The sequence below is a fragment of the Nicotiana tomentosiformis genome, chromosome 11 (assembly GCF_000390325.3).
Source record: "Nicotiana tomentosiformis chromosome 11, ASM39032v3, whole genome shotgun sequence".
NCBI classification, from domain to species: domain Eukaryota; kingdom Viridiplantae; phylum Streptophyta; class Magnoliopsida; order Solanales; family Solanaceae; genus Nicotiana; species Nicotiana tomentosiformis.
Genome location: NC_090822.1, coordinates 43527359 through 43554518, shown reverse-complemented (window position 1 = coordinate 43554518; position 27160 = coordinate 43527359). Strand labels below are relative to the sequence as shown.

At 41.2% G+C, this 27160-nt stretch overlaps 2 protein-coding genes across 2 annotated transcripts; both read right to left on the bottom strand.

Annotated features, from left to right (window-relative positions):
- Positions 1-22511: 22511 nt before the first annotated feature.
- On the bottom strand, positions 22512-22838 carry LOC117279084 (uncharacterized). The gene has a single exon (XM_033658532.1). The coding sequence runs from the start codon at positions 22836-22838 to the stop codon at positions 22512-22514; it is 327 nt and encodes a 108-aa protein (XP_033514423.1).
- Positions 22839-22907: 69 nt separating this feature from the next.
- LOC138901342 (uncharacterized) lies at positions 22908-23435 on the bottom strand. Its single transcript, XM_070189098.1, has 2 exons — positions 23171-23435; positions 22908-23041 (listed from the first exon to the last, which is right to left on the bottom strand). Exons 1-2 carry the CDS (start codon positions 23433-23435, stop codon positions 22908-22910), a joined length of 399 nt encoding a protein of 132 aa, XP_070045199.1.
- Between the last annotated feature and the right edge of the window lie 3725 nt (positions 23436-27160).

Here is a 27160-nt window from a genome sequence, read left to right as displayed (position 1 = left end):
CCCACGGTCAGATATAATAGAAACTGGTACTCTGAGTAGCCGCACTATCTCCTTAATATATAACTTTGCATAATCGTCTGCTGTATATGTAGATCTAAGCGGTAGGAAATGAGCTGATTTCGTGAGCCTATCGACTATCACCCATATGGAATCGAACTTACGATTAGAATGAGGTAAACCTGTGATAAAGTCCATGTTTATCGCCTCCTATTTCCATGTCGGGATCTCTATAGTCTGCATTGGCCCTTCGGGCTTCTGGTTCTCTACCTTCACTTGCTGGCAACTAGGACATTGGGTGACAAACTCAACAATGTTCTTCTTCATATTGTTCCACCAGTACACATCCTTAATGTCATGATACATCTTCGTCGACCCAGGATGGATGGAGTACCACGAATAATGTGCCTCTGACATAATCCCGTCTAGTAGCCCTGCTACATCTGGAACACACAGACGACCCCTGTATCTGAGAACACTATCTACCTTGAGCTCTAACAATGGCTTCTTCTGCTGTGGAACTCACTCTCTCAACTCGACCAACTCTGGGTCCTCGTACTGCCTTTCCTTAACTTCAGCTATGAGAGATGATTTTGCAGTGTTTTGGAGTACAACTCCACCATCGTCAGAATCTACTAACTGAACCCCCAAACAAGCCAATTGATGATTCTATCTAGTTAATTATCTTTTCTCGGTCTCTACATATGCTAAGCTACCCATAGATCGGCGACTTAAGGCATATGCTACAATATTTGCTTTCCCTGGATGGTAAAGAATGTTAACATCGTAATCTTTCAATAACTCAAGCCATCGCCTATGTCTCAAGTTCAACTCTTTCTACTTGAAGATATATTGTAGGCATTTATGATCTGTAAATACATCAACATGAACACCATATAAATAATGCCACCATATTTTAAGTGTATGGACAACCGAAGCTAACTCTATGTCGTAGGTCGGATAATTCCTCTCGTGCTTCCTCAACTGCCTTGAAGCATACGCAATCACCTTCCGATGTTGCATCAGGACACATCCTAACCCGACACCTGAGGCATCACAATACACGGTATAACCCTCTGGACCCTCTGGAAGTGTTAGAACTTGCGTTGAGTTCAACCTATTCTTAAGCTCTTGGAAACTCCGCTCGCAAGCCTCCGTCCATTGAAACTTAGATGCTTTCTTTGTCAACTTCGTCAATGGTGCCGATAAGGGAAGGGTCTACGAACCTCTGGTAGTATCCTGCTAAGCCAAGAAAGCTACGAACCTCTGTCGGAGTGGTAGGTCTAGGCCAAGATTTCACGGCCTCAATCATCTGAGTGTCTACCTTTATACCTTCATATGATACAATATGCCCCAAGAATGCTACAGACTACAACCAAAACTCACATTTAGAAAACTTAGCATACAACTTACGATCACGGAGGGTTTGGAGTACCGCTCGCAGATGGTCTGCATGCTCATCCTCTGAATAGGAATAAACCATAATATCATCAATAAATATTGTCACGAACAGATCTAAAAATGGCCGGAATAGGCTATTCATCAAGTCCATAAATACGACGGGTGCATTCGTCAACCCGAAGGACATGACAAGGAACTCGAAGTGGCCATATCGGGTCCTGAAGGCTGTCTTCGGAATATCTTTTTCCCGAACTCTGACCTGGTGGTACCCCGACCTCAAATCTATCTTTGAAAAGCATCTAGCCCCTGTAACTGATCAAACAAGTCATCAATCCTTGGAAGTGGATACTTATTCTTAATAGTTACCTTGTCCAGCTGCCTATAATCGATACACATCCCCAGCGAGCCATCTTTCTTATGCACAAATAGTACCGGTGCACCCCAAGGTGAGGTACTGGGCCTGATGAAACCTTTCTCCAACAAATCTTTTAACTGATCCTTCAACTCCTTCAATTCGGCAGGTGCCATTCTATATGGAGGGACGAATATTGGTTGATCTGCATCTCTAACTAGCACAATATGATAAATGAACCTTTTTACGATCATTTTCCTCGCCTTCAGATAGGAAATAAACCTACTTCTGGGTATCACTGTATTACCTAACAATTCATGGACTGGCTCACTCGGAAAATGAAATCTGGCTGCCTTTGCTCGGCAATCAACTGTGGCATAGCAAACTGCCAACCAGTCCATGCCCATGATAGCATCAAAATCCATCATCCCTAGCTCAACTAGGTTAGCTGAGGTCTGATGACTACAAACTATTGCCGTATAACATCGGTAAACCCGTCTAGCAATAATCGATTCTCCGACCAGTGTCGATACCGCAAAAGGATCACTTAGTATTTCAGGTACTATAACAAACTTCCCCGTGACAAATGGGGTAATATATGATAAAGTAGATCCTGGGTCTATCAAAGCATAAGCATCATGAGAGCAAATGGTCAATATACTTGTCACAACGTCTGGTGAAGACTCCTGGTCCTGTCGACCCGCTAAAGCATAGATACGGTTCTGATTACCACCTGAACTGGAACCTCTACCTCTGCCTCGACCTCTACTAGCCGAAGACTGAGACTCGCACCCTGAAGGATGCACGAACATAGATGATCATGTTGCTGAACTCGCTGGTTGTGCCATTCCCCCAGAATCTCTATTGGTCAATCTCGCGTCATATGCCCCAAACGCCCATATGTATAACAAGCATGAGAACCTGCTCGACATTGTCCCAAGTGTCCTCTGCCACAGATGTCACACCGCGGCAGAAATGACCATGTCTACACAGAACCTCACTGTCAATGCAAACCCGATGCCCGTGAGCTCTTACCTAGTCCTGACTGAGTATAACGGTCATATATGTAACCCTATAACTGAGGTGGCGGAGGCCTAGGTGGCCGTCCGAAGTACTGGGGCCTATAACTACCCTGAGATTGCTTCCGAAACATGGGAAATCTCATCCTCTTACGTTACCCTTGCTCATCCCTCTCTGTACCCTACTGCCGATGCCTACCCCTTTCTATATTCTAGGCGAATGCCTGAATCCGGGAGATATCCATACTATCCTGCAATGCAGCGGTGGCACATGCCTCGATTAACTCTGGGGCCAACCCTACTATAAACTTGTGAATCCTGTCCCGCATAGTAGCAACTATGGATGGTGCATATCTAGCCAATGAGTCAAAACAGAGACTATACTCTTGAACACTTATATTGCCCTGCTTAAGGGCTAGAAACTGATCGACTCAAGCCTGTCAGATTTCCCGCGGTAAGTACTGGTCAAGGAAGGCATCTGAAAAATTCTCCCAAATAGTTGGAGGTGCATCACATCCCCTGAACGTCTCCCATCCCTCGTTCCAAAGGATGGTTATATCTCGGAGTCAAAAAGCTACTAGCTCGACTGCCTCTTTCTCCGTGGCATTCATAACTCGAAAGATCCTGTGAAGCTAATCTACGAAATCCTGTGGGTCCTCCCTCTGATCTATCCCCGTGAACTCTTGGGGACTCAAAGCAATAAACTCTCGAACCCTTGAACTCCCAGACCCCTCAGAAGATCCTGCACTAGCTGATGCCCTAGCCTGTTCCTAGGTAGCTACCAATTGTGTCAACAAATGCACCGCACTCCTCAAGTACTGATCTGATAGATGTGGAGGGGGAACTGGATGTGCGATATCCCTAGGAATCTCCTCAGGTGGTGGAGGAGCCGGTAATGGCTGAGTAGGGGTCTCGCTTTGGGCCTCAGATTGGGCCCCATCTACTGGGGGTACCCGGATGGTCCCCTCACCTGATATTGTGTCTCTCCTCTGGATAGCCGTAGCCTTTCTAGTCACTGTCATCTGTGCATGCAAATACTAACACGTAAGTTTAACTCAAATTTCCTATAACTCAGTTCTATAGCACGATTTAGATTTGAAAGAAGGGTAACCAACTCCTAAATGCCTTGTAGTTCCCTGCTTATATAATGTGGTGCACAACACATCTATAAACAAGACCCTACTAGACATGGATTGTAGACTCCCTAGGACAGAACTACTCTGATACCAAGTTTGTCATTCCCCGAACCTGGGGGGCGAGACCGGCACCCGGTGCCTCACCTAACCTTGTTTACTAACTTGCGACTAAGGGACTTTGAACATATAATGGAATACTTTGGCCATAGGGCCACATTGCATGACATTTTGCGAAGAAAAATATAAAACTGAACGGAAACTAACGTTGACTAAACATCAATATAACGCTGGGCCGACAAGGCTGTCATAACTACTACAGCTGATAAACCAAAAAAATATACATACAAGGCCTACAAGCCCAACATACTACACTATGCATAGATCGGCGACTTAAGGCATCTGCTACAACATTAGCTTTCCCTGTATGGTAAAGATTGTTAACATCGTAATCTTTCAATAACTCAAGCCATAGCCTTTGTCGCAAGTTCAACTCTTTATACTTGAAGATATATAGTAGGATTTTATGATCTGTAAATACATAAACATGAACACCATATAAATAATGCTGCCATATCTTAAGTGCATGGACAACCGCATCTAACTCGAGGTCGTGGGTCGGATAATTCCTCTCGTGCTTCCTCAACTGCCTTGAAGCATACATAATTACCTTCCCATGTTGCATCAGGGCACATCCTAACCCCGACACCTGAGGCATCACAATACACGGTATAACCCTCTGTACCCTCTGGAAGTGTTAGAACTGGCATTGAGTTCAACCTGTTCTTAAGCTCTTGGAAACTCCGCTCGCAAGCCTCCGTCTAATGAAACTTAGTTTCTTTCTTTGGCAACTTTGTCAATGGTGCCGATAAGGGAAGAAAAACCCTCTACGAACCTCTGGTAGTATCCTGCTAAGCCTAGAAAGCTACAAACCTCTGTCGGAGTGGTAGGTCTAGGCCAAGATTTCACGGCCTCAATCTTCTGAGTGTCTACCTTTATACCTTCATCTGATACAATATGCCCCAATAATGCTACAGACTTCGACCAAAACTCACATTTAAAAAACTTAGCATACAACTTATGATCATGGAGGGTTTGGAGTACCGCTCGCAGATGGTCTGCATGCTCATCCTCTGAATGGGAATAAACCATAATATCATAAATAAATACTATCACGAACAGATCTAAAAATGGTCGGAATAGGCTATTCATCAAGTCCATAAATACGGCGGGTGCATTCGTCAACCCGAAGGACATGACAAGGAACTCGAAGTGGCCATATCGGGTCCCGAAGGCTGTCTTCGGAATATCTTTTTCCCGAACTCTGACCTGGTGGTACCCCGACCTCAAATCTATCTTTGAAAAGCATCTAGCCCCCTGCAACTGATCAAACAAGTCATCGATCCTTGGAAGTGGATACTTATTCTTAATAGTTACCTTGTTCAGCTGCCTATAATCGATACACATCCTCAGCGAGCCGTCTTTCTTCCGCACAAATAGTACCGGTGCACCCCAAGGTGAGGTACTGGGCCTAATGTAACCTTTCTCCAGCAAATCTTTTAACTGCTCCTTCAACTCCTTCAATTCAGCAGGTACCATTCTATATGGAGGGACGGATATTGGTTGAGTTCCTAGAAGCAAATCGATGCTAAAATCAATCTCTCACTTTGGAGGAATACCTGGAAGCTCATCTGGAAACACATCTGCATGCTCTTTGACTACGGGAATAGACTGAAGTGTAGGTATCTCAGCATCTGCATCTCTAACTAGCACAATATGATAAATGCACCTTTTTGCGATCATTTTCCTCGCCTTCAGATAGGAAATAAACCTACCTCTAGGTATCGCTATATTACCTACCAATTCAAGGACTGGCTCACCCGGAAAATGAAATCTGGCTGCCTTTGCTCGGCAATCAACTATGGCATAGCAAGCTGCCAACCAGTCCATGCCCATGATAGCATCAAAATCCATCATCCCTAGCTCAACTAGGTTAGCTGAGCTCTGACGACTACAAACTGTTACCGTACAACCTCGGTAAACCCGTCTAGCAATAATCGATTCTCTGACCGGTGTAGATACCGCAAAAGGATCACTTAGTATTACAAACTTCCCCGCGACAAATGGGGTAATATATGATAAAGTAGATCCTGCATCTATCAAAGCATAAGCATCATGAGAGCAAATGGCCAATATACTTGTCACAACGTCTAGTGAAGACTCCTGGTCCTGTCGACCCGCTAAAGCATAGATACGGTTCTGATTACCACCTGAACTGGAACCTCTACCTATGTCTCGACCTCTACCAGCCGAAGACTGAGACTCCCACCCTGAAGGATGCACGAACATAGATGATCATGTTGCTGAACTCGCTGGTTGTGCCATTCCCCCAGAATCTCTATTTGGGCAATCTCGCGTCATATGCCTCGGACGCCTACATGTATAACAAGCATGAGAACCTGCTCGACATTGTACCAAGTGTCCTCTACCACAGATGTCACACCGCGGCAGAAATGACCATGTCTGCACAGAACCTCACTGTCACTGCAAACCCGACGCCCGTGAGCTCTCACTTGGTCCTGATTGAGTATAGCGATCATACATATAACCCTGTCACTGAGGTGGCGGAGGCCTAGGTGGTCGTCTGAAGTATTGGGGCCTATAACTACCCTGAGATTGCTTCCAAGACATGGGAAATCTCATCCTCTTACGTTACCCTTGCTCAACAATCTGTGTACCCTACTGCCGATGCCTACCCCTTTCTATATTCGCAAATGCTTGAATCCGGGAGATATCCATACTATCCTGCAATGCAGCGGTGGCACATGCCTCGGTTAACTCTAGGGCCAACTCTTCTATAAACTTGTGAATCCTGTCCCGCATAGTAGCAACTATGGATGGTGCATATCTTGCCAATGAGTCAAAACAGAGACTATACTCTTGAACACTTATATTCCCTTGCTTGAGGGCTAGAAACTGATCGACTCGAGCCTGTCAGATCTCCCGCGGTAAGTACTAGTCTAGGAAGGCATCTGAAAAATTCTCCCAAATAGTTGGAGGTGGATCACGTCCCTTGGACGTCTCCCATCCCTCGTTCCAAAGGATGGTTATATCTTGGAGTCGAAAAGCTACTAGCACAATTGCCTCTTTCTCCGTGGCATGCATAACCCGAAAGAACATGTGAAGCTGATCTATAAAATCCTGTGGGTCCTCCCTCTGATCTATCCCCATGAACTCTGGGGGACCCAAAGCAATAAACTCTCGGACCCTTGAACTCCCAGACCCCTCAGAAGATCCTACACTAGCTGATGCCCTAGCCTGTTGCTAGGTAGGTACCAATTGTGTCAACAAATGCACCGCACTCCTCAAGTCCTGATCTGATGGAAGTGGAGGGGGAACTGGATGTGCGGTGTCCCTAGGAATCTCCTCAGGTGGTGGAGGAGCCGGTAATGGCTGAGTAGGGGTCTCGCCTTGGGCCTCAGATTGGGCCCCATCTACTGGGGGTACCCAGTTGGTCCCCTCACCTGATATTGTATCTCTCTTCTGGCTAGCCGTAGTCTTTCTAGTCACCGTCATCTGTGAATGCAAATACCAACACGTAAGTTTAACTCAAATTTCCTATAACTTAGTTCTATAGCACGATTTAGATTTGAAAGAAGGGTAACCAACTCCTAAATGCCTTATAGTTCCCTGCTTATATAATATGGTGCACAACACATCTATAAACAAGACCCTACTAGACATGGATTGTAGACTCCCTAGGACAGAACTGCTCTGATACCAAGTTTGTCATTCCCCGAACCTGGGGGGTGAGACTGGCACCTGGTGCCTCACCCAACCTTGTGTACCAACTTGCGACTAAGGGACTCTGAACATATAATGGAATACTTTGGCCATGGGGCCACATTTCATGATATTTTGCGAAGCAAAATATAAAACTGAACGGAAACTAAAGCTGACTAAACATCAATATAATGCTGGGCCGACAAGGCCGTCATAACTACTACAGCTGATAAACAAACAAAATATACATACAAGCCCAACATAATACACTAACCGACAGGATATGTCTACAAGCCTCTACTGATGGATGTACTGTGATCGGAATAGGGCCCCGACCTACCCATAATATATATACAGATATACATAAGATGTACACAAAACTCTAGACCCAGCAACTCCGAAGGATGTGGAGCTTACCGATGAGGCTGAATTCGGGCAACACCTACTGAGGAGGTCTACCAGTCTATCTGTCTGAACCTGCACGCATGAAATGCAGCGCCCCCAGAAAAGGGACGTCAGTACGAAATAATGTACCGAGTATGTAAGGCAATAAAATAACTGATAGCTGAAACTGAACTGATAATATGATAACTGAAAGTAACTGGACGTCAGAGATGATCTAGAGATATACTTACCTGCTAATACTGACTCAACTCTCTCAATATAGGAAGTAAAATAAATGTTCGGCCCTATAAGTCTCGGAACGTGTAACTGCTCCGCCATAGTAGGCTCGCTCATAGGCGCTCAGCCATACTGGGCTCTGTATCTCTACCATTCTGGGATCGCACATAGGTGCTCAACCATAGTAGGCTCGGTATATAACTTACCATCTGATCAGAGGTTGCCCAATAGGGGCCTGCCCACCGATTATAGCTCGATGGTGGTGAAAATATTGTAATACTGTATATACATAGACCATCTACTCTCTTAACTGAATAAAGACAAAACTAAACTGAATATGAAGTCCCGAGAAGGGAGAATACTGTAACTTATGAGACTAGGATAGTGTATATAAATTCAGGAGTATGAACTTCTCTTTATGCCTCGTTATCAAACATATGTAATTACGAGATCATGCCAAAATGAAGGAAGGGCTTAGCCTTAACATACCTTATCACAATCTTTCCAATCACCAAGTTGAACTCACCTCTTCGCACCTTAATCTACAACAACGATAATAATACTATCATTAAGTCACAATAGGTACAACTATCGCACAACGAACGACAAGCTTATTTTGTATTAAAACGGGCAGCATTTCCCCTATAATCCTTACTTCCTCCAAATTCAAGATAACACCAACAACACAAGAACACAACAATAAAAACATATATACATTATTTTCTAGCCTTATATACACCATCAAATACTACAAAACAGCCCAACACACCTAAATCTCTTCATACACAAAACGACCACCGTAGTAGTGTCAAACGACCCGAAAATGTTACGATGAACGACCACCCCACCACCCTAAATTTATATGGTGTTTCTGCACCCCCTTCCTCCTCCAACACCCCACCTAATAGTAGTAAAACACGCAGCCCAATAGCAATACAAAACAGTCCACAAAAAAGTCTGCTATAAGTGAATAACTCGAACTCACGGCTTCCGATCACCGTCCCGTGAGTTCTTACAAGCATAGAACGAATTACCATGAATTTACAGCAGAAAAAATGGATAAAAGAGATCAGTAAACTCACCTTATTTTTTGTATAACTCAGCTCCTATCTTGGTTCTTTAAACTCTAGGTTTTACCTTCTATCAATTAGGGTTTGTGGGAAATTATTTGGGAGGATTTTTGCCGAGATTATGTCTGGTTATTATGTCCTATTTTAAGTCTAATATATGAAGAAAATAGGCCTTTAAAAGTCCTCTTTGGACGATCCGAAATGGCCTATTTTTGGACTCTCATTTAAGCAAGTAGGTGACACACCTACTTGTCACCTAGCAGCCTGCGTAGTCTTGCAAAACTGCCCATATCTCTCTACTCGGATATCGTATTGACAAACGGTTTAATGCGTTAGAAAGTAGACTCATAGATATTCAATTTGATGGGTGGAACACCCCGTAACGCTAAGTATATTGGGAGAAAAGCATTGTTATATTGGACCCAAATGTTCAGTAAAACTTATGAACGTAACTTGTGATGACTTTCATCGACTTTTGTTCCACAACTCGCTTGTCTTCAAAACATAACACACGGCTGTCATACGACTAATATAAATCAGAACACAATCTACTTATCATGTTAAGTACCCTAGTCTCACCCCAAAAGTACATGGTATAACATTCCCAACTTGTCGACTTTCGACGAAACATTATTTTCTTCAATTCCTTTAGCTTCTGAACCTTCCATCCCTCTTTGTACTTATTGTTCATGATCTTCAATATTTGTAACCGCCGAGATAACATGATTAACTTACTTTATATACTTTTAAATATTATCTCATTTTTGGTCCTACATTAGTTTGCTTACGACGCACTTTTACGTACAAAAATATAGGATGTAACAGAATAGGTCTGTTGTGTTATTTTTGACTTGTGCACAAAATTTGAGGTCAATCAGAGTTGGTTTGATAGGTTTAGGCATCGATTGTAGAAGTTGGAAATCCATTTATTTCAATAGGCTTGAATTGGGGTGCGATTCGTGTTTTTGATGTTATGTGATGGGATTTAAAGCCTCGACTAAGTTTGTATAATTTTTTGGATAGGTTGATATGTTTGGATGGGGTCCCGGGGGCCTATGGTGTGATTCATATCAAAATTGGATTGAATTTTGGACTTGTGTAGATGCTGGTGTGATCAGTTCTGGTGCCACCGCACCTGTATGATTTTGGCCGCAGAAGCATCCATGGCGTCGTAGGTGTGATCCTGTGTTTGTTGGGCATAGGTTGCAGGTCTGAGGAGTTTTCTGCATTTGTGAGCTAGCAGATGCGACGAGGTCTCCGCAGATGCGGATTTTGGTTGGAGGCTCAACGGTCGCAGAAGCGGAAGGGATCCGCAAGTGCGCTCCCGCAAGAGCGAAGCTTGGACAGCAGGAGCAGACCCATAGAAGCGGACCCACAGAAGAGGCTGGTCGGGAGTTTAATGAAAATTCGCAGAAGCGGGCTTTCTTCCGCAGAAGCGGTGCCGCGGATGCAGCTAGGGAGTCCGTAGAAGCAGAACTACTGGCAGAATACATAAAGACGCAGATTAGAGTATTTTCTTCATTTTTGACTTTGGGAGCTCGGATTGAGGCGATATTTGTGTGGGGGGGGGGGGGATCACTAGATTTCAAGAGGTAAGTGATTTTTGATCACTTTTGTCCATGTATTTTGAATACCCATTGATTATTCTACCAATTTGTCATGAATCTAAGTTAGAATTTGGGGATTTTTGACTCATGTATTGGAGAGTAAAATTTAGAGATTTGAGTATCGATTTGTGGTTGGAATTGGATGATTTTGATATGATTGGACTTTTTATTGAATGGGGTTTCGGATTTTGTAACTTTTATCGGGTTCCGAGACGTGGGACCGGGGTTGAATTTTTGGGTTGACTTTTTGACTTTGGTTAAAGAATTTAGCTTTATCATATAGAATCGATTCCTATAGCTTGTATTGATTGTACTAAGTTGTTTGTGGCTAGATTCCAGTCATTCACAGGCCTATTCGCGAGGCAAAAGCTTGTTGGAGTTGTGATTTTCACGGTTTGCGGTAAGAAACACTTCTAAACATAGTACTGAGGGTATGAATCCATGGATTTCGTGTTATATGGTTGATGTTGAGGTGACGCACATGCTAGGTGACGGGCGTGTGGGCATGCACCAGGGTAATTGTGAGTCGGTTGATTCCGTTGGGACCCACTAAGATCATTTTTGTGGTTGAGTTATTTGCTTAAATTACAACTTTGTACTCAGTCGCATTCATCATTTGCATATCATATATTAGTCTCTGTTATCATTTATTTCTTATATCATGTTATCATTTTTTTGTGCTGATTGGAATGAGATTTGTGAGTCTGAGACACTGGATAGATTGATGACTGAGTTGGGGCATGAGTGTCGGATTTGTGGGTGATATTTATGAGATCGGGCTGCACGCCGCAGCAGGTTTTATTGATTCATTATGGGACCGAGCTGCATGCCGCAGTAGGTTTTATTGATTCATTATGGGATCGGGCTGCACGCCGCAACAGACTATGTTGGCTTATATTAGCGCTTGGACAGGATCCGCCCCTACGGAATCTGACATACTAGCAGTGAGCATATGTACCGTACAGTGCTTAGTGACTGAGAGTGATGAGTGGGAGTGTGAGACAGTGAGATTGAGTACTCTGAGAGTGTGAGTACATGTGTTTATCAATATAATGCATTACATGTGACATGCATATTTGGCATGTAGACATAGAGATGTAACACTCCTCATTCTAGCGATACTGGGCACATTTTATCAGTATTGAGCTTAAATTGTAGAACTTGAAAACATCTACATTTTTGTACTGTGTACGAATTGATTATGGGATTTCTCTAGATTATTACTGGCATTTCCCTGTTTTATATGTGCTGTTATTATCTGGATTTAGACTGTACCTTTCTGAGCTTGTCACTACTTTTAGCTCAAGGTTAGTCCTGTTACTTATTGAGTACATTGGGTCGGTTGTACTCATACTACACTCTACACTTCATGTGCAGATCCAGGTACATCTGGATACGGTGGTTGCTAGACTTGGAGCAGTATCTGCTTGGAGACTATTGAGGTAGCTGTTATGGTTCCCGCATACCTTGACTATCCTTCTTTCTAGTTTATTTAGTACTGTTCTATCTTTCCAGATAGTTGTATTAGAGGTTTTGACACTTAGTAGCTCATGTACTCGGTGACACCCGTAATTTGGAAATTTTGTAGTTAAGTCGCAGTTATTCTTATCGGTTAATATGAGATTTTTCTGTTAAACTTATTACATCATGTTTTTAAACTTAAATGTATAGCTATTTTGTGATTGTCGGCTTGCCTAGAACTGTGATACGAGCTATCATGACATGTTGAGATTTGGGTCATGACAATGAATCATTAGATACTTATCAATATCAACACATAATTCTAATTTCAATAACTTAAAGAAGTTCTTGATTATAGAATCTTTTTAATAGTCTAATGAGTACATAAAACTGTCAAGACATGAATACATTGTTAATAACATCATTCAGCAAAAGGTAGTAGATTAGTTCATGTTCAGCAACTTAAACTAATAAGAGAAAAACAACGTCGAGGTTTTACTGACATCCTTTGGGGTAGCAAACCAAACGAGTGATCAAAATAGCAGTTTAGAAATCCAAAAGCTCAAGCTTTCAATTAGTTACAAACTCGGAACCAGAAAGAAAAGGAGAAGCAAAGATTGATTAAAAACTCGAATTTTAATCGAAAAATGCTGAACAACACTATATTGTGTATTAATTTCCCAGATGTTAGGTGTAGTTGGTATATCTTATTTGTAAGAGCATTTAAAACTGATATTTATAGTGGTCGTTGAGCCTTAGGGTTTTAGATTCAAACCATTGTAGTGGAGAGTGACGGAGGAGTGGTGATGCAAGAAAAATTGGGGGAAATCTAAGGAGATAGTGGAAAAAATGATGAAGAAGTTTACCTTAATGAAAATTGTCCGTTTGAAGGCAAAGAACCATCGGGTAAAGCCCCAATGTCCAAAGGTTATTGCATTTGACCTCTAGACCTCGAATAATCATGATGAGGATCTGAAGTGTGCTACTGCAGGCTCCGATTTAACAGAGCATAATGAAATCTTGGGATTCAAAATTTCATCTTTGAGTCTTAGGGTTCGGATTTAGGGATTTCAAATTTGATTGGTGAAAGAGGAAAAGTTCAGCGGGAATCACGGATGCAGGAGACAATAAGGATGAATCTTTGGATGGATTCATGACCTTGCACGAATTTGTGCAAGGTCTTTGATTGATTTTACCTGTGAGGTTGAGAGAAAAAGGGAGAGAAAGGGGAAAGGGGGACGGTCGGGCTTGTGGGACAAATGATTAGGGTTTGGGAGATAGGGGGAGTCGTCTCTAGGTTAAGCTTAGGAGGTTAAATCTGGGCCGTTGTTCTTTTAGATCACCGGTCTTAATATTTTGGGGTTAAAAAGTTATTTTGGGAAATTTAGATGGTTTTTGGATTCTAGTTATCTAACGGTTAGGATTGAGTCTCTAGGCGTTTTAATTTTAAATAGGAAATAGAGTTAAAAATAGTGGGTTGTTGATAACAGAAACGGACGGTATAGATGATTTTTGTTTATTTTGTGAGGGTGGGAGATGGGTGACATGGCAGGTCGTGATTGGTTGAAAAGTAATGGCAAGGATTGCCAACATGGGTTGAAGGGGTTATTTAGGTTGGGTATTTTCGGACATGGGCTTGTATATTGGATCAAAATTAGTCTAAAAGATAGCCAATACATGTTTAATTAAAGAATTGCAATTATAGCCCTTTGGCTTTTAACCCTTTTGAAATTAATTTAAATAAACTTAATTATTTTTAATAAAATATATTATAAATTATAATTATCAAATATACTTCCAATTATTGTAATTAATTATTTATAAAATACCTTATTTTCTAAATTGTAACACTAATCTTGAATTATTAACACAATATAAGGAGTTCCACGTTGCGATATTTGTTCCTGCAAAAATGAAATACACATATAACGATATATTGCAATGTAGAATATGTTAAGATGTGATGTAAATGATACAGGAATGATGATGCATGGCTGCTGGCTGGTCGTTATTTGGGATCAGGATGATGAGATACTTGAATTTGACTCAATTGGTAGCCGGGATGTGTACCGTTCCGTAGCTATCGGAGCATTAAGTGTCCTCGTGTTGGGAGTAGTTGACTTGTAATGTGGAATGCATCTCCGCTTGCTGGGAGAGGTTGCATTGAAATGTAAAGTATCTCCGCTTGATGGGAGTGATTGGCTTGTAGAGTGCGTCTCCGCTTGTTGTGAGAGGTTGCACTGAAATGCAAAGTATCTCCACGTGATATGAGTGATTGTACTGAAATGTAAAGCATCTCCGCATGATGGAAGTTTCTTACTTGAAAAAACGTAATCATGCATGTAAGCTGCATCAGCAAAACGTCAAAACATTCGAGATAAAAATAAAGAAAAAGTAACATGCCCCAAAGATACTCTTGACTGCGAAACTAAATTGCAGCCGTTGAATGGCAGAACGAACGTTGGCGACAAGGTTTGCAGTTATCTATTCTAATCTCTGCTATGGCAGAGTGGCAGTGAGGGTCGTTCCCGTTGATGAAGCGAATAGTTTTCTATATACAAGTCTTCGATTGGCGAAGCCGATGCTCAATTTTTATAGGGCACTCCGATCGATTGAGCTGACGATGTGCTATATACAAGGCTCCAATTGGTGAAGCCAGCGGCTCGATTTTGTACAAGGTGCTCCGATTGATTGAGCCGGCGGTTTCCTATATATAGTATGCTTTGTCTGGCAAGGACAATGGCTTGCTTTATATAACATGCTCCATTTAGCTGAGCAGACAATTTGCTATATGCAATATGCCTCATTTGCGTCAGCGGCCTGGTTCCAAAATACCCGCAAAGGATTCGAGAGTTAGTTTTAGTTATACAAGGAAGTTTTGAATAAAGAAAGAGAGATGATAGTTATGAGAGAATGGTGGATCTGTCATTTCCCCAGTGTGTTTCGGTGCCTCTTTATATCTTGTTGGTCCTGCATTCAGATAAAATTCTTAGCATGGAGGGGGTGTTGGTTTGTGTTGATCGTGGTCCTGGCGCTGCTCGGTCTTGATTGTTACACCCCATATTTTCGTACGTGAGAGTGCGTCGTAAGTCAATTGAAGTAAGCTCTGAAATGAGATCATCTTTGAAATTACATAAAGTAAGTTAATCATGTTAACTTGGAGGTTAGAAATATTTAAGATCATGGACTGCAACTACCAAGAGGGTTGGAAGGCTTAGAAGCTAAACCAATTGAAGAAAATAAGTTTCGTCGAAAGTCGACAAGTTGGGAATGTTATAACATATAATTTTGGGGTGAGACTAGGGTGCTTAACATGATAAGGAGGTTATGTTATGAGTTATGTTAGTCGTATGATAGTCGTGTGTTATGTTTTGAAGTCAAGCGAGTTGTGGAACAAAAGTCGATGAAAGTCATCACAAGTTACATTCATAAGTTTTACTGAAATTTAGGTCAAATGTAACTGCAATTTTCTCCCTATATACTTAGAGTAACGGGGTTTTCTACCATCATATTGAAGATCTATGAGTCTATTTTCTAACTCATTAAACCGTTTATCAATAAGACATCAAAGTAGAGAAATATATGCGTTTTCGCGAGACTGCACAAGCTGCTAGGTGACAAGTAGGTGTGTCACCTACTTGCTTAAATGAGAGTCCGAAAATGGGCCAGATTGGGTCGTTCAAAGACACCTTTTAAAGGCCTATTTCGTTCATATAATACACTAATAATAGAGCACAATAGCCAGACCTAAACCCCTACAAACATCCTCCCAAAAATTGCACACAAACCCTTATTGAATTTCTCTCCTTTTCAAGTTCTAGTTGGAGGAAAAACCTTGAGTTTGAAGAACCAAGTTAGGAGTTGAGTTATTCAACAAATAAGGTAAGTTTACTGCTCTCTTTCATTCATTTTTTTCTTCTGTAGATGTATGGAAAGTTGTTCTATAATTATAACAACTCACAGGATGGTGATAGGAAGCTGTGAGTTCAAGTTATTCACTTGGAGCAGACTGTTTTGTGTTGTTGTTAGATTGCGTGTTTTACTACTATTTTATGGAGTTTTGGAGGAGGAAGGGTTTGGATAAACACCATATAAATGCAGGGTGGTGGGCTGGTCGTTCGTCATAACAATTTCGGGTTGTTTGACACTACTATAATAATCGTTTTATGTATGAAGTGATTAAGGTGTGGGGCTTGTTTTGTGGTATATTGTGATGGAGATAATGTTGGAAAATAAAGCATACATGTTGTTATTTTTGTGTTCTTGTTGTTTTTGGTATATAATATTGGTTAAGGGCCTTGTTACAGGGGAGATGCTACCTAAATTTACATAAACAAGCTACTAGTTTAAGTTACGGATTTAGCCTTTACTCAGCACTGATTTTGAATCTCTTTATGTTGTGGTAGATTGAGTTGAGTTGTTTGAAAGAATTTCTTGGAATGTATTAAGGAATCAACGGAGTTAAGGTATGTTAAGGCTAAACCTTTCCTTCATTTTGGCATGATCCCGTAACTACATGCGTTTGATAACGAGGCATAAAGAGAAGTTCTTGTTCCTAAATTTATGTACATTATCCTAGTCTCATAAGCTACAAGTTTCTCCCTTATCGAGACTTCATATTCAGTTTAGTTTTATTTTCTTTTAGCTAAGAGAGCAGAGAGTCTATATATATACAGTATTGCAGTATTTTCACCACCATCGAGCTATAATCGATGGGCAGGCCCCTATTGGGAAACCTCTGATCAGATGGTAAGTTATATACCGATCCTACTATGGCCGAGCGCCTATGAGCGAGCCCATAATGGCCGAGATACAGAGCCGAGCGCCAATGAGCGAGCCTACTACGGCAGAGCAGTTACACATACTGAGCCTTATAGGCCCGGACATCTATTTTACTTACTATATTGAGAGAGATGAGCTAGTATCAGCAGGTAAGCATAACTTCAATTATATTTGACACCCAGGTACTTTCAGTTATTATATTATCAGTTCAGTTTCAACTTTCAATTATTTTATTACCTTACATACTCTGTACATTATTTCATATTGACGTTCCTTTTCTGGGGATGCTGCATTTCATGCATGCAGGTCCTAATAGACAGTTGGATAGACCTTCTTAGTAGACAAAGTCAACATCAGCTTGGTTAGTAAGCTCCACTTCCTTGGAGTTACCAGGTGTATACCTTGGAGTCTATTTTATATATACAGGTTTGAAGGGTAGGTCGAGGCCCTGTCTCGACCATGATATAGTTCAATTATCTCTAGAGGCTTGTAGACGAGTCTTGTACATTTTTTTATATCAGTATTGTGGCTTCACCAGCCCTATGTAAATGTTTAGTTTGGCATTGCTGGTTGTAGACCTTATTTTTAGATGATTCAGAATTTGGCCTCATTGGCCTAAGTTGAGGGTTACCCCTCTAAAGCTCACAGTTACAGAGTGGTACGCTCGGGATGAGTATGGCACCGGGTGCCCACCACGCCTCTTAAAGCGAGAGGTCTAGTTAAGAGATTAAAGAAAAGTTAGAGACGATTTGATATCTTGCTTGAAGTTTCAGAATAACATAAGGAAATCTATGGTGCTAGCAAGTTAAAGGAAGGTTGCGAGTAGTATAAATAGATACGTGTAGGTCGCAAGCTAAAGTATGGTAGAGCGACATGGTTTTATGTAGACAGGAGTAAGGATAAGAAAAGGTGAGTGAGAAGGTGATGAGAATAAGTAAGTCCTCCAGATTAAACCCATCAAAACAAGATAGCTGATGGTTTCTGTAAGTTATAAAAAGCTCAGTATAGCTTGAATGAACTCAGAGGAGTTTAAGACTATGGGCATTTAGAAAAGATGGAATGCTGCCCTAGTAGTAAATGAGAGTGTAATTGTGATAAATGATAAGAGGATGGCAATTAGGCCTCCAATTGAGTAATAATTCAAAAAAAAGTCATTTCATGAATTACATGGGATTAGAATACCCCCATAAGATGAATCACGTTGGGATGCTATAACATATGGTTATTGAAGTTTAGTATCATTCCTAGGTGGATCAGGCAAATAACTATAGATGTTCCCGATAGGACATGAGCCCTAGTGAAAAATGTATTACGTAAGAGGTTTCAAGTTATCAGTGGTAGATTATAGATCAACATTAAGGTGAGTCAACAATAGATGGATAAAGGTTACAAAGTATGAGATGCGATTAGGTTGTCATTATTAAGATGGGAAGAACTAAAGGACTTAGATTCATACATATAGGACAAGCAGCAAGAGAGTAACCTGTACTTGTGTAGTAGACCTTGGTAGTAATATATCAAAGTAAGTGTTGTGGTATAGTTATGCCATAAGCATAGCTAACCGAGGCTATGAAACAAGATATAGCAATAGTCGTAATTTCGACAAGTACCGAGCGAAGAACTTCAGTAAACTTATAGATGCCTAGAGGGACAACTTGTCATAGTTCTATATATGTTCCCAAAGTGAGGCCTAGAGATTGGCTAAAAGCCGGAGGAAAAAATAGAGTCGAGTCGCATAGGCGCATATACATGGATAGAGTCATATAGGCTGCACGACAGAGGTAGAAACAGTACCGAGATTGGAAGAATCCTGACCACATGTCGTGGTGCGAGAAAGAGGCCTAAAGGGGGGAATGCCCTAGGCTTTGGATTTATTCAAAGAATAGTTGCCTAGATGTCAAGGACAGTATTAAATTATTAATAAAAGTTATAAGTTATGAGACTGATAAGCGCATCGGTCAACATTCGAGGACGAATATCCAAAGGGGGGGGGAATGATATTTCACCCCATATTTTCGTACGTGAGAGTACGTCGTAAGTCAATTGATGTAAGCTCTAAAATGAGATCATCTTTGAAAGTACATAAAGTAAGTTAATCATGTTAACTTGGAGGTTACAAATATTTAAGATCATGGACTGCAAGTACCAAGAGGGTTGGAAGGCTTAGAAGCTAAACCAATTGAAGAAAATAAGTTTCGTCGAAAGTCGACAAGTTGGGAATGTTATAACATGTAATTTTGGGGTGAGACTAGGGTGATATGATAAGGAGGATATTTTATGAGTTATGTTAGTCGCAGGATAGTCGTGCGTTATGTTTTGAAGTCAAGCGAGTGGTGAAACAAAAGTCAATGAAAGTCATCACAAGTTACATTCATAAGTTTTACTGAACTTTAGGTAAAATGTAACTGTGGTTTTCTCCCAATATACTTAGAGTTACGGGGTTTTCTACACAATATTAAAGATCTATGAGTCTACTTTCTAAATCATTAAACCATTTTTCAATACAACATCGTAGTGGAGGGATATATGTATTTTTGCGAGACTGCGCAAGCTGCTATGTGACAAGCAGGTGTGTCACCTACTTGCTTAAATAAGAGTCCGAAAATAGGCCAGATCGGATCATCCAAAGAGACATTTTAAATTTCTATTTCGTTCGTATAATACAATGATAAGAGGGCACAATAACCAGACCTAAACCCCTGCAAACATCCTCCCAAAAATTGCACACAAACCCTTATTGAATTTCTCTCCTTTTCAAGTTCTAGTTGGAGGAAAAACCTTGAGTTTGAAGAACCAAGTTAGGATCTGAGTTATTCAAAAAATAAGGTATGTTTAGTTCTCTCTTTCATCCATTTTTTCTGCTGTATATGTATGGAAAGTTGTTCTATAATTGTAAGAACTCACGGGACGGTGATAGGAAGCCGTGAGTTCGAGTTATTCACTTGTTGCAGACTGTTTTGTGGACTATTTTGTGTTGCCGTTGGATTGCGTGTTTTACTACTATTTTATGGATTTTTGGAGGAGGAAGGGTGTGTAGAAATATTATATAAATGCAGGGTGATGGGATCATCGTTCGTAGTAACAATTTCGGGTTGTTTGACACTACTAAAATTGTGATTTTATGTATGAAGTGATTAGGGTGTGTGGACTGTTTTGTGGTATATTGTGATGAAGATAAGGTTGGAAAATGATGCATACATGTTGCTATTGTTGTGTTCTTGTTGTTGTTGGTATATGGTATTGGAGGAGGGCCTTGTTACATGGGAGATGCTGCCTAAATTTACGTAAACGAGCTACTAGTTTAAGTTACGGATTTAGCCTTTACTCAACACTGATTTTGAATCTCTTTATGTTGTGGTAGATTGAGTTGAGTTGTATGATGAATTTCTTGGAAGTTATTAAGAAATCAACCGAGTTAAGGTATGTTTAGGCTAAACCTTTCCTTCATTTTGGCATGATCCTATAACTATATGCGTTTGATAACAAGGCATAAAGAGAAGTTCTTATTCTTGAATTTATGTACATTATCCTAGTCTCATAAGCTACAAGTTTCTCCCTTATCGGGACTTCATATTCAGTTTAGTTTTATCTTCTTTCAGCTAAGAGAGCAGAGAGTCTATATATATACAGTATTACAGTATTTTCACCACCATCGGGCTATAATCGATGGGCAAGCCCCTATTGGGCAACCTCTGATCAGATGGTAAGTTATATACCAAGCCTACTGTGGCCGAGCACCTATGAGCGAGCCCAGAATGGCCGAGATACAGAGCCTAGTATGGTCGAGCCCCTGTGAACGAGCCTACTATGGTAGACCAGATACACATACCGAGCCTTATAGGTCCGGACAACTATTTTACTTACTATAATAAGAGAGATGAGTCAGTATCAGCAGGTAAGTATATCTTTAATTATATTTGACTCCCAAGTACTTTCAGTTATTATATTATCAATTCAGTTTCAGCTTCCAGTTATTATGTTGCCTTACATACTCTGTACATTATTTCATATTGACGTTCCTTTTCTGGGGATGCTGCATTTCATGCATGCAGGTCCTGATAGACAGTTGGATAGACCTTCCCAGTAAACAAGGTGTATACCTTGGAGTCCATTTTATATATACAGGTTTGATGGGAAGGTCAAGGCCCTGTCCTGACTAGAATATAGTTCAATTATCTCTAGAGGCTTGTAGACGAGTCTTGTACATTTTTTATATATCAGTATTGTGGCTTCACCAGCCCTATGTAAATGTTTAGTTTGGTATTGCTGGTTGTAGATGTTATTTTCAGATGATTCAGAATTTGGCCTCATCGGCCTAAGTTAAGGGTTACCCCTCCAGAGTTCACAGTTACAGAGTGGTATGCTCGGACCGAGTATGGAACCGGGTGCTGGACACGCCTCTTCAGGTTTAGGGCCTGACATTGATGAGGTTACGCCATGATATTCGGTAGGTGGAGCGAATTATGATATCTTTAGAAAATATTTTTTGAAAAATCTTTTGTTTTATGGCAAATGTCGGCGTTCTAGATTATGACATGTTTAGGAAGTTCCTCAAATACGAGCATTATTTTTTGAAGATTCTATCCTATTGTTTCCAATCCTCCATGATGCTTCTGACGACCTGACTGTTTGCCGCTGCGATTGCATCCTAATCTAAACTAATGTGTTACAAAGGTTTTCCTAGGGTTATGACCGAACCCTTTTAGGTTGCCTATATATATGAAATGGAATAAGGTCTTAACGTAGTTCGTGGATAATTATAAAGAAAATATGATGAATATGACAGAGCCTGACTCAGGCAGCCTACATATCCAAATGGAATCAGCTCAAAACATAGATTGATTATAACAGATGCAAAATGAAGTTGTTGAAATTGATGTGGCCAAGTCTAACTTAGACTGCCAACATATCCAAATGGAATCAGGTCAGGACGTAGTTCAATTACAAATAATGACTGAATCTAACGAGGATTGCCTACATATTCCTTCCCACTGAAATCAAGTCAGGGTGTAGTTCCAAGCACATACAATGTGATACTTGGGTTTTCTATTACAAAAGAAAGGGGGAGAGAGAAAACTAATCCTACGTGGATTGCCTAAGTATTCATCCGCAGGAAGTCAGGTCGAGTGTAGTTCCATTACAGCCAAATCCTAACTTTATTGTCTTTAAACGTAGTATCTCTTAATTACGTCTAAGTTGATATGCTTCATGCTAACTTTTCCGTCGATCTCTACCAAGATCAGAGCTCCTCCCAACAACACTTGGTGGATCACGTAAGGACCTTGTCAATTCGGCACGAATTTTCCTTTGGCTTCTTCTTGGTGGGGGAATATTTTCTTCAGACACAATTGTCTCAGTATAAACTGGCGAGGCTTCACCCTTTTGTTAAATGCACTGGCCATCCTATTTTGATATATCTGACCATGGCATACTGCATCCATTCTCTTCTCGTCAATGTGCATGAGTTGCTCCTGCCTAACCCGTATCCATTCTACATCGTCTAACTTGGCTACTTGGATTACTCTTAAAGATGGTATCTCAACCTTGGTGGGTATCACAGGTTCAGTGCCATATACCAACATGTATGGCATTGCACCAGTAGAGGTTCTCATGGTGGTCCGATAACCTAGTAAGTCAAAGGATAATTTCTCGTGCCATTGCCTATGATTGTCCACTATCTTTCATTGAATCCTTTTGATGTTTTTGTTGGCTGCTTCGACTGCTCCATTCATTTGCGGTCTATAGGCTGTAGAGTTACGGTGGAAAATTCTGAACTTCTCACTAATTTCCCTCATGATATCACTGTTGAGAATAGCTGCATTATCAGTGATGATTAACTCGGGTATCCCAAATTGGCAGATTATGTTTTTTCAGACGAAATCTGCCACTACATTCTTTGTGACGACCTTGTATATAGATGCTTCGACCCATTTGGTTAAGTAACCGATGGCTACCAAGATGAAATGGTACCTCTTTGATGCAGCAGGCTCTATAGGTCCAATCACATCCATGCCCCAAGCGGCAAATGGCCAAGGCAAACCCATTACATTCAACTCATTAGGCGGAACCCGGATTAAATCCCCGTGGATCCGGCACTGGTGACACTTCTGCACATAGAGGATGTTATCACTTTCCATGGTCATCCAAAGGTATCTGGCTTTTATGATCTTCTTGGCTAAGGTGAAGTCATTCATGTGGGGACCACACATTCCTGTATGTATTTTTGCTAGAAATCTGGTTGCTTCAGCGGCATCTACGCATCTTAACAGACCCAGGTCTGGGGTCCTCTTGTATAAGACTTCCCCGTTAAGGAAAAACTGATTTTCCAGCCTTTTGAGTGCTTGCTTTTAACTGTTAGTAGCACTCCGGATACTCTCATATTTCGAGGAACCACTTGATGTCGTAGTACCACGGTTTGCCATCTGGCTCTTTGTTTACATGAAAATAGTATGCATGTTGATCCCTGATCTCTATCTCGATTGGGTCGATGTAGTTCTTATCTATATGCTAAATCATGGATGACAAGGTTGCAAGAGTGTCGACAAACTCTTTCTGGATCCTAGGAATGTGCTAGAACTCGATCTTTGTGAACTTCTTGCATAACTCCTTTACATGGTGCAGGTATGGAATGATCATGACATTCTTGGTAGTCCACTCTCCTTGAACTTGATGTATCAATATATTAGAGTCACCTATGAGCAACAACTCTTTGATGTTCATGTCAACTGCCATCCTGATCCTAAGGATGCGCACTTCGTATTTGGCCATATTATTGGTGTAAGGGAAAATTATCTTTGTTGATGATGGGTAGTGTTGTCCTGATTTCGAAATTAGGACTACCCCAATTCCTACTCCTTCGAAATTTGCTACTCCGTCGAAGAACGTTCTCCACCCTAGGTATGACTTTGTGATATCTTCTCCGACGAACAACACCTTCTCGTCTGGGAGGTACGTCGTGAGTGACTCATAATCCTTATCCATTGGATTCTCTGAAAGGTGGTCGGCTAAGGCTTGTCCTTTGATGGCCTTCTGCATTATGTACACAATGTCAAATTCACTGAGAAGAATCTATCATTTGGCTAGTTTTCCTATAGGCATCGGCTTATGAAAAATATACTTGAGCGGGTCGAGCCAGGACATTAAATGTGTGGTGTATGCTGACATGTAATGCCTCAATTTCTGGGCGATCCATGACAAGGCACAACAAGTGCGCTCTATCAAAGTCTATTTGGCCTCACATGATGTGAATTTCTTGCTTACGTAGTAGATGGCCTGCTCTTTTCTTCCGCTTTCATCGTGTTGTCCCAACACGTATCCAAATGCATTATCCAAAACTGACAGTTATAACAATAGTGGCTTCTCGGGCTCGGGAGGAACCAACACTGGTGGATTTGACAAATATTCCTTTATTATGTTGAAGGCTTTCTGACACTCTTCTATCCATTTTGTAGTCGCATCCTTCTTCAGCAGCTTGAAGATAGGTTCACAAATTACTGTGGACTGGGCTATGAAGTGGCTGATGTAATTCAGCCTACCCCGGAAACTCATCCCATCCTTCTTACTCTTGGGCGGTGGCAACTCTTGAATGGATTTGATCTTTGAAGGATGCAATTCTAACCCTTTTTTGCTTACGATGAAACCTAGCAATTTTCTAGCAGGGACTCCGAATACATATTTTGCAGGATTCAATTTCAAACTATACCTCCGCAAACGTTCGAAAAACTTCCTCAAGTCATCCAAATGTTCTAAACTCTTTTGGGACTTGATGATGACGTCATCCACATATAGCTTGATCTATTTGTGAATCATGTCGTGAAAAGGGTTGTCATGGCCCTCATGAAAGTAGCGCCAGCATTTTTGAGGCCGAACGGCATGACTCCGTAGCAGTAAACTCCCCAAGGCATAGTAAACGTTGTCTTTTCTGCATCTTCTTCGTGCATCCAAATCTGGTGGTACCAATTGAAACAATCCACGAATGATTGTAGTTCATGCATCACGCAGTTATCAATGAGGATATGAATATTCGATAAAGGGAAATCGTCCTTCGGGCTGGCTTTGTTGAGATCTCAATAATCCACACATATCCTGATCTTTTCATCCTTCTTGGGAACCGGAATGATATTTGACAACCATGTGGGATAATTGGTGACCCTCACTACATTCACCTCTATTTGCTTGGTTACTTCTTCTTTTATCCTCAAACTTAAATCTGGTTTGAACTTTATAGGTTTTCTTTCGACTAGAGGTCTAGCGGGATCAGTAGGCAATCGATGCAAAACGATGTCGGTTCTTAACCCAGGCATGTCATCATATGACCATGCGAACACATCCATGTATTTTCAGAGGAGCTTGACCAATTCTTCCTTCTGCTCTGCTTCCAGATGGATGATGATTCAGGTTTCTTTTACGTCTTCTTCACTTGCTAGGTTGACCACTTCTGTCTCTTCAAGGTTTGGCTTTTTCTGGCTTTCCAGCTGATCGATCTCTTGTGGAAGATTATCTGGTATCATACTCCTGTTGTATTCCTTGTAATTTGGATCGCTTTGCTCGAGGATTTCTTTGCATGTCATAATCGTGGAACGTGGGTTTTTATCATTTTGAATACTGAAAAGAAAAACTAAGTATAAATGAAGCGATAAATAAATATGCAATAACTTTAAGAAAACATTTCTTTCATTTCAAAAGAGGAACGTCTGAGCGTTGAAAGAGGCAAATGACAAAAAGTACAGATACGGTTCAAGCCTCAATTGACCGTGTACACTTTTCAAAAAATTTACAACTCCACACTACCAAGACTCTCGGCGAACCAAAGACAGGTTGGTTGTCAAATTCTGCATGTCCTCTCCTGGTTCGGCATTCTCAATGGTCGGTGTCTTGATATCAATTCTTTCACAGCATTCCTCGATCATGGTCACGAACAACCTTTCTATTGACGATGTCATCCTTTGGTGTTGAGCTTTGACCCGTACCCGAAACACGCTCTGGCACAAAAGCCTTTTTCTCGAAACTATAGCTGCAAGTCTTCCCTGTCAGAGGTTGATACACTATGCCGGCTCTACCTTGATGCCCATTTGACTCAATCGGCTCTGTTATCTCATCTGATCGGGCTCCCAGCCCAGTTCCCGGTCTGTATCCATACTTCATCATTTCTTTCATGGCCATCTTTGATCTATATGGTGATTGCATTCGCAGGTTTTGCTCGATCTCTTCTATTTTTGTGGTCTGCATGATCTCAACTGCATGGAAAGCGACCCCGTCTAATCTCTCTATGAATGGCACTACATGTTCCAGATAAGCTGATTGGCTACATTCGTTGTGGATTACTATCTCTTTACAAGCCCACTCGAATTTCATGCACTGGTTTAAGGTAGATGGGGTTTCCCCTTCCATGTGTATCCAAGGTCTTCCTATGTCACAACCCAAAACTTAGCATGTCGTGATGGCGCCTAACGTGGTACTAGGCAAGTCGACATTTTAAAATGCTTCCAACACTTTTAAGTAAACAATAAAATAACACAGGTTTGAATAATTAAAGTCCTCATAAACTGGATAAGAAGTCAAACTCAATACGGAAGTTCCCAAAACCAGGGTGTCACTGAGTACATGAGCGTCTATACAACACAAGTCTGAAAATACTATCTATGAAAAGCTAAAACTAAATATATAAAGCTGAAAGATAGGGAGTGAGAGTCAAGATCTGCAAACGCTGGGCAACTACCTTGAAATCTCCAAATGATCAGGCTGCATGGATAATCAACACCCACTGTGACCAGAAGCACCTGAATATGCACACGAAGTGCAGGGTGTAGCGTGAGTACAACCAACTCAATAAGTAATAAGACTACCTATTGGACTGAAAGTAGTGACGAGCTTCATGGATGTAGTTCAATTTACAGACAATATAATACAGGAAAAATAGGCATGCTCCCAAGTT